The 14,251-nt window shown below is 39.1% G+C and overlaps 1 protein-coding gene across 2 annotated transcripts in view; it reads left to right on the forward strand.

The window, feature by feature from the left end:
• The window catches only part of LOC148011748 (DNA polymerase delta subunit 1), a 70,608-nt gene extending 57,379 nt beyond the window's left edge, over positions 1-13,229 (forward strand). Inside the window, exons 24-30 of one of the 2 annotated variants that reach the window (XM_087670075.1) lie at positions 412-483; positions 1,215-1,289; positions 9,619-9,708; positions 10,340-10,500; positions 10,751-10,824; positions 10,903-10,990; positions 11,199-13,229. In XM_087670075.1, coding sequence (XP_087526201.1) covers positions 412-483; positions 1,215-1,289; positions 9,619-9,708; positions 10,340-10,500; positions 10,751-10,824; positions 10,903-10,990; positions 11,199-11,286 — 648 coding nt within the window. In that variant the 3' untranslated portion in view covers positions 11,287-13,229. Of the gene's footprint in view, positions 1-411; positions 484-1,214; positions 1,290-3,367; positions 3,475-9,618; positions 9,709-10,339; positions 10,501-10,750; positions 10,825-10,902; positions 10,991-11,198 lie in introns of those variants that run through there. The other variant, XM_087670076.1, reaches the window with a different exon arrangement.
• The last annotated feature ends 1,022 nt before the right edge of the window (positions 13,230-14,251 follow it).

Raw genomic sequence — 14,251 nt, forward strand, 5'->3', positions numbered from 1 at the left:
TGTGCACTTGTGCATGTGTGTATGAGTGTGTTTGGCTTGAACTGGAGGTCATGGAAATACATGATTGGTGCTGAGAATGCAGTATCAAGAGAAAGTTTGAGTAGCCACATGGGTTACAGGGGGTTGGAGAAAAATTCTTTCATGTTAATTGAGAAGAAAGAGAAAATAGGAGAGCAGAAGGCGAATGCATTGTAAACAGCACTCACAGGAGCACATAATTCTGGATCTTAGACATTCTTGTCAAGGAATCTAGCATGTAGTTTGATTGGCAAATCTCCATGTTCACTCTATGATAGGCCATTTTATGTGCGGATAAAGGTCAGTTGGGGCTTCTTCTTGAAGAACACATTAACTGCATTGGTCTTTTACTCAGCATTATCTGCTGTGTGATGCATGTGATGTTGAAACCAGGGATTAACAAAGACTGGGGATGATTATGCAGTGAAGGCAGCTCATGTGGAGCTTGCAGAACGAATGCGAAAGGTGAGGGAGGATAGAATTGTGATGACATTAAAATGTTTTGGCAATGCATGTAAGTAATTTGACTGCTGTTGAAAATGCTTGGAGGCTTGGATGGCCCTAGATCTGATTTCTGCATAATCGTTATCCAGTTAACCTTTGTTTTAATTTACTTCATGGAAATTTCATCTGCTTGTGGTTTATTCATATGTTCATATTCACGTGGATCATGAAAGCAAGATGTTGACAATTCCACACATGCTGTGAATAATATGCCCTATATGATATCATGAACTCGAGGCTATTTTGTTATCACTACAGCTAGCTAATATCTTTAGGCAATTAGCATTACCCTTTGTCCAAAGCAATAGATTTCCATAACCATATATGAACCAGTGATTAGTTACATATGATTGACTTAAATTTAGGCTTTTGACCTGGTTTAACTATTTACTCATGTTGGATATTTATGGTTATTTTCTCTGAATGTTGTGTGGTCTGAGTTACCATTAGAAGCTTTGCTGCCACCAAAAGTCTTCAGTAACACTGATTCTGTTACTCGGGAATGGCTTTATTTATGTTTCTTAGCCAACTGGGACCTTGTCTGTTTGTCATGGTCTTATAGAATCTTTCGCATCATTTGCAGACTCTTTTGAATATTTTTTACTCTTCAGTTAATCTCTCTAACTGTAAAGTTAACAGAGATGCATTTAAAGTTTACAACTCATTTAGACTGGCTCACCTGTTGGTAACAGAGAGATGCGGCTACTGCTCCCTCTGTCGGTGATCGAGTGCCTTATGTCATCATTAAGGCTGCAAAGGGTGCAAAGGTATGCCCAGAAACAACTGGTTTAGCATCGGTGTTATGGTGGTCCTTTAGGTTTTGTTTCTAAGACTTTTTACTATTTGTATGGATGGAGTTTTTTTTGTGGGGGTGTGTGTGTACTTATTTTGTAGGTTCAATCAACACATCATTTTATTTGTATTTGAGGTTTCAGACATTAAAACACTTAACTTTTATGAGAATTATGTTGCTCAGAATAGACAAATGAGAGTAAAATGCGTAGCCCATGGGATTGCCTACGCATTGATGGCCTTTGACCCATGATATGGGGTCCCTAGGCATTTATATTGTCGTTTTTGCCTCTAGTGTCCTAGGCACTTTTCCTATAGCTTTTATTATAAAAAGACACTTTGGTCAGTAGTACAAAAGTGTGGCATTATTCATTGTGATTGCCTTCAGTGTTGTACTCTCTTTCAGCTAGTTATACACCACCTCTCATTTTGTGATTGAGAATCATTGTGCATTCATTAATTCAGTCAGTATCTTTCATTCTGTATCAATTAATTGCACAATTACTTCACTCTTGGGTAAATAGGCTTCTTGTCAAAAATGTGAGAGGAAGTTGTGGGATGGATCTCTTGAATATTTTGCAATAGGTACTTTTTGGAAACCTGCATGGCAAATTAACTTGGAACAGTTGAATTGAAGTGTGTGTGGAGGGTGGCTTCGTCATGCCAACATTGACAACACTTAAATTAAAAGCCAATTTGTTGTAATGATTGATTCACGGCCTCCTTGTGTAGCATTGACCATCAAAGAAGTCCTCTCTACTCGCATTGTCATTGCTCTTCCTCGGCCACTCAAATTTTTCCCGTCTCCCTTGTTGCAGAAGGAGCCACCTTGCTTAGCCGACTTGCCTTAGCGCTACGCCCTTCTGTTGTGTTCAAAGAGTTGCCCATGTGCCATGCTAATTTGTGAATCATCTTGTACACTTGTCCAACAGCCAATGCAACCTCTACGATGCCCCAGACAATCTTGTTGCAAAGCCAATCGCGAACTTGCAAGCGTGGTCATCGCCTTCCACAATTGATGTGATCGGGTTGCTGCCTCACAGGTCGTCAATCTACATCCGTCCCTCACATATTGCCCAAAGTGCCGTCCTTGGTCGCCATGTCATGTTGCTTGGGATCCGTCGACCTTGTCCACATCAACCTCCTCCAATCACCTCCTTCAAGACATGGCCCTTTCAGCCACGTCAACACGTCATTTTTGCCACTTGTCTATTTTTTGTTGACATATTATTATTATTTCAATCTCTTTGCAATGGTTTCATAAAAATCCTTTAAAACATACAATATTTATTTTATCCCATTATTTCTCAGCCACATAAGCCCTTGTTCACATATTCTACCCTTCCCAAGCACAAATTTGGCCAAATTTGGGACTTTTTATAAGATCTCTCATTTTAGCTCCAATTCGCACAGAAAATTTGGGGATTTTCAAAAATTTCCCCAAATTCATCACCGAATTGAAGAAATTTGATATTGATGATTGATAAATTTGGGGCTTTCATTGAATCGGCCAAGATTCGCCCAAATTTCATTGATAAATTTAGGGCTTTTTAAAATTTGGCATTCTTCATTGAATTTGAGGTCAAATTCAACCTTAGGGCAACATTTAACATCTTTCAGTGAAATTCAGTGTCATCTAGGTAATAAGTTTTGCAAAGAGTTTTCAAATTTCACTCCAATTTCACAAACAAATTTGGGGATTTTGACAATTTTGGACGTATCCATCTGAATTGAGGCTAAATTCAGCATTTGCTGTGAGATTGAGCATTGTGAGGGTTCAAATTTCACAAAAATTCTTCATATTTACCTTCAATTTCTTGATAAAATTTGGGCCTGTTTACTCTTTAAGCTTACTTCTTCCCAAATTTCATTACCACATTTGGGTGTTTTTTGAAATTCGGCCCAATTCATCAAAATCAAGGCTCAATTCGGCTCTATAAGCAACATTTGGCATTAATTTCACACTTTCACTTGGCATCTAAACTGCCCTTCCCAATATTGTCTTTTTGCTTTCTCGCCTTTGGGTTGCTGAAATTTGGGGCTTTTGCCTCAGGTCATCTTCTTTGGCTGCTACAGATTGAAGACATTCGTTATGGGACTGTTCATGTCGATCTCCATCAAGATTGAAGAGAAATTACATCTTTTGGGCGCGTTTATTGGGTGAATATTATTTATTTATACTACTGTCCGCATAATTGGAGTCTCGTCAGCCATTAATTTCTGATTTCAGCATATTGCTGATTGTTACCTTGTTCAGCTTATATTTTATTCAACAAAATTTGGTTTTTAGGCTTCAACCTATTTTTCTTGCATCTCAATAGGAAAGTAGCAAGATAAAAATATTATTTTCAGATTATTTGACTCCATCAAACCAGGCAGCAACTCTTTCATTAGTGATTCACCATTATTTGGGGATTTATCTTCTCTCTTTTCATTTGAAAATTACTATGTTATTGTTGATTTTCACTCATGGCTGGAAACAATGATTTATTGTGCATGCTTGGAGCCAGTGACAAGCTAGACGCCACCAATTATCCTACGTGGGCATGTATGATGTGACAAGTTCTTATCATGAAGAATTTGTGGAATATTGTGATAAGCATTGAGCTTAGGCGAGGTTCTCACACATTGACACCACCCTCACCTCAATAGTAAGAGATGCCTCTCATCATGTTGAGTCATCTTCCTCTTCCGCATCACCTTCTACTTAAGAGAATATTTAATGGTGATGGTTGTGATTCCCAAGCACATGCCTTAATTGCCTTATTAGTGAAGAGAGGTATCATTCCACACATTTGGTTATGCAAAATGATCAAGTAAGCATGGGATCAGCTTGCTTCCTTGTATTAAGTGTGCAATGAAACATGCGTTGCTTACCTACATAAGCAACTAGAAGACGTTTGCATGGAAGGAGGTAATTTAGATGCTTATCTTATAAGCATCAAAGATTTTATGGAGCAATTACTAAAGATTGATGAAGTAATCTTTTATGATCAACTTATTTTCATTACTCTTAATGGTCTATTAGAGGGTCATATCAAGGTTTTGCTACCACTTTGCGGCTGGTAATTTCAGACAATCAACTTACCTATACCTTCAAACAACTTCTCTCTTTTATTGCAGAAAGAACAAAGTTGTTTGTGCTGTAATGAATTTACAGGCTTGCTGTCCTGTAAAACGGCAGTGATAGAAGAGGGAATATGGAGGAATTTGATAATGCAGAAGTGGGGGATGATGATGGGGATGGATGGACAAGTTTTTGGCTATCTGTGGGTGCTGTACATGAGTTTACAGCAAAGAAAAATAATGCTGAATGAAGAAAAACGAGCTCTTATTTATAAGAGAGGGAAGAGCTAGTACAAAAGGCGAAAGTGGAGTAGCACAAGACAAGTGTTCAGCCACATGTCATGAGATGTGACAAGTGGTGGGACACTTGGAAACTTGTGTGACAAGTGTCTTGATACTTGTCTCTTCTTTATGGCCTTCCTTTTTGGACTGAATACTGTCAGTAATAGAAACAACCAAATTTAGTAAGCACAGTCAAGGTACAGAATTTACTATTTTTAGAATGTCATCCCTATTTTTTAGGACTAGCATTTTTAGGCTAATTCGAGGCTCCTAAAATTTAGGGACCTCTCAATATGGGTGTCATATGAAAGCTTTTTCCGTGTACATCGCAAAAACGGTATCAAAATCTTCATGTGAGTTTCCTATGCAAAGAAATGTGCATTTCAAGCTTTCAGCCCACACATGCACATTGTACAAGCATTTCATGATCATGCCATCTTGTTGATTGTAACTGTCTATTCTGGCGGATCTAGCCCACACTTCAAGGCATCAATCCTTTCTGTGTGCGAGTCTAACCCTGATATGCATGAGTTTTGGTCACAGGCGCCCAATTGGGCCATATAGGTGGAAGTGTGAACTATCTTTTCTCTAACCCACCGCGTGGGTCCACCATAACCTGTGACCACTCATCAGTGGCCAGCTCCAATGCACTTTTCTTTATATCTAATTAGTGCAAAGGAAACAAATTTAATAAATCATTATATAGACAAATTAATGAAAAAGGATACAAATTTTGTTTCTATAGAGTTATGACACCATTCATTTTCTTTGTCGAATAATCCCTCCAAGTCACCTTTCCATGTTGCTCAATCCTCTCCTTTGGATATTGCTCAATCCTCTCCCACCTTTCAAAAGGTACATCGACCAAATGAAAGAGGTGCAACTATTATTGAAAGACGGGGCATGACTTCATTGAGTGTCATAAGTGCATTGCATTGGAGGAGGGATTTGGTCTTTTTGTCACCAACAAGACTACCAACCTCGCCAAGCACAAGGAATATACTTTCTAGTTGGAGTGTTTGTATAATTTGTTTATTCATGATGCTTATTTTTTTCTCACTGATGCGGCTTCTACTTAGTATTTCGATAGTGGTGCTTCTAAGCACATCACTACTCATCGGGAATTATTCTCCTCATATACCTATGTGGGCCACAATTGTGTGCGCAAACAATGCCTTCTATGTAGTTGAAGGCATTGGAAATGTGCTGGTTAATACTATTTCTAGCTCTTCCATGACATTGTAGGATGTCCTCTATGTGTCAAGCATTAAGAAGAACCTTCTTTTCATCTCAACCATTGCGACTTTGGGCTTTCGTGTTCTCGTATGGACTGGCACTCTCACATCAGGACTTAATTGTCTTGAATCTTATGATCAACAACATGCTAGAATTTCTCTTAATCATGCTCCTTCAATGAGTGGTCCTTTTATGGCACATGTTCCTTCAGCATCACGTATTTCAAATTTGCTGATTTGTATTGTATATATTGATGCTTCGCTTATTCTTGGGATCGTGCTTTTCAAATTGCAGCATTACAACATTATTTCCAAGAGCCACCTTTTGTCATTTATGTTGGTGTTCTTCGTCCACCTTAGTCTCCCCAATTTGTCAGCATTGAGGGGGCATACTTCCATCATTGACTAAGTATTCAGCTACCCAATTGAGCATCATCATTGACAGCCCTTTTGTGAATCATTGGCAAGCAGTGAAGAGTGTATTCGCATGCTTTAAGGACACCAAGGATTTAAGCCTTTTCTTAAAGGTTGTTTCTTCACTTATGCATTGATCATGGATTGAGATTGAGCTGGTTATTCAGAAGATATTTTGATAGATATTTTCATGAAGGCTTTTCCTCCATCAGAGTTCAAGCTTTTCAGCTATCTCAACATTTGTCCTTTTAAAACCATGATTTGCCATTTGTTCTATTGTCATAGGTTGTTGTATCCATTAGGATGAACATGTAACAATGACCACACATATTATCTATTTTAGGATTTTGTTATAGTTGCTAGATAAGTTTGCTCCTTCCATGGAGGGGGATTTATAGGTCATTTGATGGGCTATGCATAGATGCCCTTTAATCCATGATCCGGGCTCCCTAGGCATTTAAATTGTCATTAATGCAGTTGTTGCCCCGAGTATCTTAGACATGAAGTGAGACTAGGGTTAGCGTCTCAGTGAGGGTTTCCTATGATGGTTAAGACATTTAGGGTTAGCTTTTATTTTAAAAAGACACCTTGTGCATCATTAGCAGACAAGTGTGGCAATATTCATTGTGATCGCCTTGAGAGTTGTACTCCCTTTCAGTCATTAATACATTGCCTCTCATTTTGTGGATCAAGTATCATTGTGCATCATTAATTCATCAATTATCTTTCATTCTCTATCAATTAATTGTGCAGTTACCTCACACTTGGGCCAACAAACTTCTTGTCAAAAATGTGAGCAGAAGCTATGGGATTGATTTCTTGAGCATTTTGTAATAGGGTACTTTTTCAAAACTTGGATGGCAAATGGAACATAGAACTTTATCATGCCAACATTGAGAACATTCTGATTAAAAGCCATGCATAGGTCGAGCACCCAAACATTGATAGGTCACTGGAGAATCGAGATCAGTTCCTATGCCTAACAAAACTGTTTGGATGCTAGGTGGAGATTCACCAAGAATACCAATTTCTACTAGGCATGTCAGTGGGCTCATATGCGCAGCTGTTGGACTCAATCAAGTAAAGGGATGATTGATTCTTGACAAATTCTTTGAGCAAGTTGTCATCTTTCCAAGATTTAGAAGATTGCTGCTCATCTGAGAATAGCTATGCTACATTTTTTGATACTACATAATGTATTGAACATCAGCATGTAGCTTCTGAGTAGTATACAGCCTTTGTAAATGGAGGCATTAGGATTATTAAGTGTGATAGTCCAAGCTATAGCTATACTGTCAGTTTCAATTGGGTGGTGCGATGTTCTTCGTCATCACATATTGTGTTAAAGCCCCCATGTTGACCATAGGTTGACTTTCCTGCTTTAAAGAGTTATGTTGCTCCAAGGTTGACTTATTTGACCCTGTAGAAAACCTGATGGAGGGTCTGTACGGAGTTTCTTCTTGTACTTTGAGGTCTCATGTATGATGTTAGGGACTCCAAGCTTCTTGTCTAAGTACTTGGTGTATCTATATACTTAGTGTGCAGCAGTAAATTGCTAGTCATGCAGATGGCTAAGGCATCTTCTAAGTGCATGAGAAGGTAAGTTCTGGCAAATCAATCCTTTAAACTTTGGCCAAATTTTTTTTTTTCTTTACACATAAGAAAACGTTTTCCCAAGTAAACAACGTAGACATCGAGAGGCTCTTCAACAGTGGCTGGGCCAATCTGGTCAAATCCTGCAGATACTAATCTTCATGCCTGCATAATGGATGCAGAAAATCTAACCTCAAAACCTGCAGATATTTTGTTCTGACGAGCCTTAATAATAGAATTATTTCTCCTCTTTGAAAAAGAAAAAAAGAGTTTGGGAGACTCTTAAGGTTGTGTGCCAAACATGTCTTGGTATTTGGAACTGACTCTCTTAGTCTGATGAGTGGAGTCATCTTTCTGTCACGGTAGGATATATGGGGAAAGTTGTCATTGATAAAAGGGTCTGTTATAATTAGTGGAACTTTTTGAACTCCCAACATTTTTGCTGTTTTGTTCTGTTTTCGTCTGTCTTTATTTCCTCAATCTCTAGGACTCTAATAGTTACTGTAAACTCTCCAAAACTCTAAATATTTTTAGTTTCAGTTTCCCATTCTCCTGTTTTCTATGACTATTGCAATACCTATGGCTAATGCTAGTGTTCTTTCTAACTAGGGTTAGGTTATAGCGGTGGGTCCAACAAACACAGGGTTACCCAAGGGATTAGGGGGATTTTAGGTTGCATTCATGAATCATGTTCATGCCTAAGTGGGCTAACAGAGTGATGTCAGAATTGCAAGAGAGAAAAGCTTGCCAGTGTGCCACCTCTGTAGAATGGCAATCTAGGTTTCAGGCTTGGTCCCAAGCATTTGGAGCAATGGCTGGGTGTGGTCACTGGTTGCAAAGTTGCTGGCATCCCACCTTTGTGATCTATGGTATGCTCTATCTGTGGATAGTATAATCTATGCACTCTATGCAGTGTGCACATGCATGCCTACTCTCAATGAAGATAAAACTTAGTCATAGAGTGTCTATATAAGGTGACCTTGTGATGGTATTGCTGTTCATCAACCATATAAGATCTTGGAGTTTGGTGTCTCCCTCTCACATGGCTAGTTGCATTGTCAAAGGTGGTCATCATTGACATCAATGTCAAGGCTATTGTCATTTACATAGCAACAGCGACAGTTTTTAAACTTGTCTAAGCTGCAAGACAGCCTAATGCAAAGTGAGTGACACATCCTCTTTCCACAATGTAAGTGAGATTTTACCATGTTATTTGTAAGCCATACTTGGGATCTGCAAATGTATAATCCAGATCTAATATCTGGGATCTAGTGTATCCTTGGAAATGCAATTTCTAGCTTCTGCCACTCTTGACGAGCAAAACATTTGTACTCAACTTAGCAACCAAGAAGTTTGATTGTAAATGGAGATGCTGTGCTTGACAACAAACAGCTTCATACAGTCTCTACTCTCTTGTCGACAGATTTGTGCATTTGATTAAGTGGTAGAGCTGAATGCCAGCTTACTTTTCGAAGATAGTATAAGACTCTTGTTATTTATTATTATAGGGCAGTTGTTGGTGGAAAGTCTGAAAAGTGAATCTGTGGGTCTTCTATATGAACTTTTCCTGTAATGAGAATGATGTATTGTGTTTTTGCTATTACGTCTATCAGCTTAGTTTTCTGGAGAGTGTATCTTATCTTCCATGCATAGTTTGGCCTTTAATTCTGTCAATGAAAGAATAGTGTGTAACATAAAATTGCTGGATTTGCAGGCATATGAAAAGTCTGAAGATCCTATTTATGTTCTTGAAAACAACATTCCGATAGATCCACACTACTATCTAGAAAATCAACTGAGCAAGGTATGCTTATTCCCATTACAATTTTCTGCTCAAGTTTGAGTGCATTTGTTATTGAAAATAAGAACTGAACGAGATCAAAAGATTGTAATCTATAGCATTATGCTCATCTAAAGAAAAAATCTTCAAAATTTATAATGTTTGCATACCCTGAGAAGTGCCAAACCTGCCATATTTTGACTGAGGGGTCCACACGGAGGTGAAACTCAAGACTTCACCTTTCCAAGCTTATCTGTCATCTACATACTCCTATTCAAAAAATTTGAAACGTAATAGAACTTCCTAGGGCATAATTTTATTATGATCTAGTACGAGCTTCTGAGGAGGGAAAATTTCTGGCTGAATTGGCATGTACTAAAATAACACAAAGTATTCAAATGACATATATTTGGATAATGACTGCTATACATGACATAGATGATCCAATGACAAAATGTTTGCACCAGATATGATTAAGAAAGGACAGCAAACTGTACCATCAATTGAATAAGTAAAAACTAGTATCTCCTGGGCTGGTTGCATCTGTGGGCTAACCAGGATACATACTACAGGGGAAATGCTATAGATTAGATAACCAATCATTGGGGATAGTATGCTGTCATTCTCATCATCTTCACACACTTTTTGTTTACAGCCTCTTTTGCGTATATTTGAGCCGATTTTGAAGAATGCAAGCAAGGAGTTGCTTCATGGTAGCCATACACGGGCTGTTTCAATATCGACACCTTCAAACAGTGGCATCATGAAGTTTGCGAAAAAACAACTTAGTTGCATAGGATGCAAAACACCAATCAGGTATGTGCGATGCACATGAGACTAATCTTTCTGTCCTTGTTTAATTTTAAGTGTCTATCAAAGTCTTAAGTTCTGGAATGATTTTATACTGAATTGTGTCTAATGTGTTAGCCTGCAAAACAGTAGCTTTTCTTGCCTCTTTCTTTGGGTCTATTTGATGCATATGAATCAAGTTTGCCAGAGTCATTATTGTCCTTGCTAAATTTACTAGTCTCAATTTTGTTCCTGATTACTAATTCGTTGAAAGCAGTGGAGAGGATCAGACTCTTTGTAAGCACTGTAAAGGCAGGGAACCAGAGCTATACCAGAAGACAGTAACGAACGGTAAGTAATTGCGTTGTGTCTAAAGAACAGCTCTTTTGTAAGTCAATTTTACTAAGCAATTATTATTCATATTTGCAGTCAGAGAATTGGAGCACCTGTTCAACAAGCTGTGGACTCAATGCCAGCGTTGTCAAGGTTCCCTACACCAGGATGTACTTTGCACAAGGTGAAGTTGACATATCACTAAGTGGATAAAAATTTGCCAGTCTTGACTAGCTCGGATATCACAATTCATGTCTGTCTACAACAAGATCCTATTCACACATGGATAAGCCGACTATAAACATTCTGCACTGTCTGAATTCATGTTTGTCTACAATATCCTATTCACACATGGATGAACTGACTGTAAACCTTCTGCACTGTATGTGCAGCCGTGATTGCCCAATATTTTACCGGCGTAAGAAGGCACAGAAAGATCTTTCTGAAGCAGAGGTGCAGCTGGAGAGATGGGATTTTTGAGCTGTTCTATGAGGCTATAAACATGAATATTGGAATTTCAGATGCCTTCTCTGTGGCTGTTGGTTTGACAGTGCAGGCCTCGATGTCATACAGGAGACCCAGTGTTGCTGTTTGGAGCAGTCCTTCCATATAAAGCGAGGACCTGCATTGTCCACATCATGTTATTACAGCATCTACAACCATGAGCATAATTTCTGATGAGTTTCGCAAGTGCTGCAAGCTTAAACCAATAGGCTTGGGATCATTAGCAAAACTGAAGCCTCCACATGATGCAAACTCCTGTGCCAACTAACAATCTCTAACTTGAATGTATTGTGCCAACTAACCATTTCTAACTCCTGTGCCAACGAACCATCTTAAACAATTTTGAACATTGTAGAAAAATTGACCCCTTCATGTGGGTGCAAAATCTTTCATGTAAACAAGCAGATTACTTCCCAACTTCCATCAGTCAGCATTTGGCGTTTACCTTGCAAGTTGGGAAGTCGCTAACCCTACAAGATGGGAAATCACACCGACGTACATAAACATAGCGATTGAGGACTTGGAATCTTTATGCGGGGCAACAATTCCTGTCAAGAATTGCAGATTAACACGCATGGTTTAGCTGAACAATATCAAGGCTTGATCTTGACCCTTGTACTTTGGCTATTTTTTGGTCCTTCGTTTTTATGACTGTATAATACACGAAACCTCACAGTCAAACCGGACAGCTAATTGCAGTATGTTAAATGCAGGACCCTTTTTACATGGTTAACCTTGTACAAATCTGACTGAAAAGGTAAACGTCGTTAACAAAATATTGGCTGATTATTCACTAAGCCATTGAAAAACATCACAAAAAGCATGAAGGATCAGGTGTTTGCATGTGTTTGTGTACCGAGATAAAGAGACAAAAATGAAGACATGTAACATTCTTCAAGCTCGAATGCCTCTTTGGCCCTCTCACAAACATCAGTCCCTCGCCTCCTACCTTCATTTTCCCTACGGTGACACTTCTCCTGTGGATGTCCATCTGTTCATCTATTTGAAAGCATGAGTGAAGTGTGTTGGTCTTTACATGTTAGCATCATTGATGTCTCAACCCACTGCCAATAGCCTCACACAGAATAGGCCAGAAAACAGGAAGAGGACAAGAAAGAGGAGCTGGATTAGCTTCACAAGGCAAACTCTTTGGCATCGGACTGTAGGTTTTGGAAGCATGCAATGAATAAGACTATTGTCAGGAAATGAGCCACTCTACAATGGAAGCTGCGGCACTAGGTGCTGACACACCGTTACCCAAGCTGGAGGCAAATACACAGACAAGCGAAGCAGATTTCGAAGGTGGTGGTGATGATTATGATGTTGAGGGTGTAGGTGAGGGCAAGATGTGCACACTTTTTGGGTGAAGACGCCGTTGGGGTGGTTGCGGGTGTGGCTGGTGCAGGTGGTGCTACTCAGGTCTCCTGCGGGACAGATTGGAGGTTGCTGTGTGCTCGACTGCATCACTGCTGAGGGAGACATTCGAGATGGGAGGGCGGAGGCAGTAGGAGTCGGGTGGAGGCTGAAGGAGAGCTGCAGACACGAGCAGGGTGGGGGCGAAGCAACTTACTGGCTACCCAGGCCCCTGCAGTTCATGACGAGCCATACCCTCATACGCCTGTGCTCGTTGTGCCCCCTTATAGTTCCATATGTGTCCAAGAAAGCTCCATGTGTTCAGAGGAGTATCATGAGGTTTTGGGTGGATTCGTCTCCTCAGGAGGGTGTATGTTAATCGAAAATTGTGGCACCGTGCAGGTGCATGTGCTCGCGTGGAGAGAAGCACGCGCGTGCGTTCACGATATATTCGTCAGGGGTATCAATTAGCGGAAGGACTAGACTTGCGAGCTTATCACTTAGATGATTTTTTCATCTCCTAGAGAGAATTGTGCCTTCTCTCCACCATGCATATTAGCTTATCACTAGGATGATTTTTTCATCTCCTAGAGAGAATTGTGCCTTATCTCCACCATGCATATTGTATCGGACTCATGTTGCCTTGCGCGCCATACATTGATACAATGACTTCTCTCATTTTCTTTGAGAAGCAATTTAGCCACTGGCAATTTGAAAAGCAATCATCTAAAACAAATCCAACCACCAAAAAAGAAAAAGTCCATTTCTAGTGGTCTCGAAAATCTTACAAAAGCCTTATGACGCATTAAAATTCCCATCTAAATGCTTGTAATTGCATCCAAGAAAACATTAAAATTGCATATATAAAACCAATACTAGTCAATTGTTTCATCAAACATGACCAAATTGTTCGGCTACAAAACATATTGCATTACGATCACAAAGATATAATGCAATAACAAAATACTTAAAAACATGAGATGGTTTGAAAAGTTGATGCTTATGATTTTCAAATGTAATACAACAAAACAATCACAAATGAGGCACTAATCACCATCACACTCTACAAGAAAAGTGGAAACAAGTACAAAAACCAAAGGCAAGTCAAATAAAAGTATTCTCCTCTCTTTCAAAAATCCCATAAAATTGTTATGGAACCACACTTTAGCATTGCTCATTGCTAGCAAATGCATAAGCTTTTTAAAGGTCCATTACTCTCCATAACAATTGAAACTCATGGGAAAGCTTGATCTCAATGTGTATTACTAAGGGAGTTACAAAATTACAAAAAACACCCTTTAGTGCCAAGGTTCTCTTTCCCCACCCCCATTTTGTTAGCTCTCCTAGTGTCTCATAATCATGGTTGTAGGGTCTTGTAATCCTTGCTCAAGTGTTTTTGTCCCTTTAGCTAATATTTAGGATATACTTTTTCACCATAGTTTTATGTTTAAGAATATCCTTTAAGTTGATATAGCTCCAAGTAAATACAAGTGTTTTTGCCTCCAATGAACCGGTATACAATGTTGAATTAGAGAGTGCGTCCTATTGAATGGACCTTGAAGTGTAGCAACCAACGTTTCACAAAGTG

Source organism: Lygodium microphyllum, chromosome 28 (assembly GCF_053477565.2).
Source record: "Lygodium microphyllum isolate KBCC chromosome 28, Lygodium_microphyllum_v1.1.10, whole genome shotgun sequence".
NCBI lineage: Eukaryota > Viridiplantae > Streptophyta > Polypodiopsida > Schizaeales > Lygodiaceae > Lygodium > Lygodium microphyllum.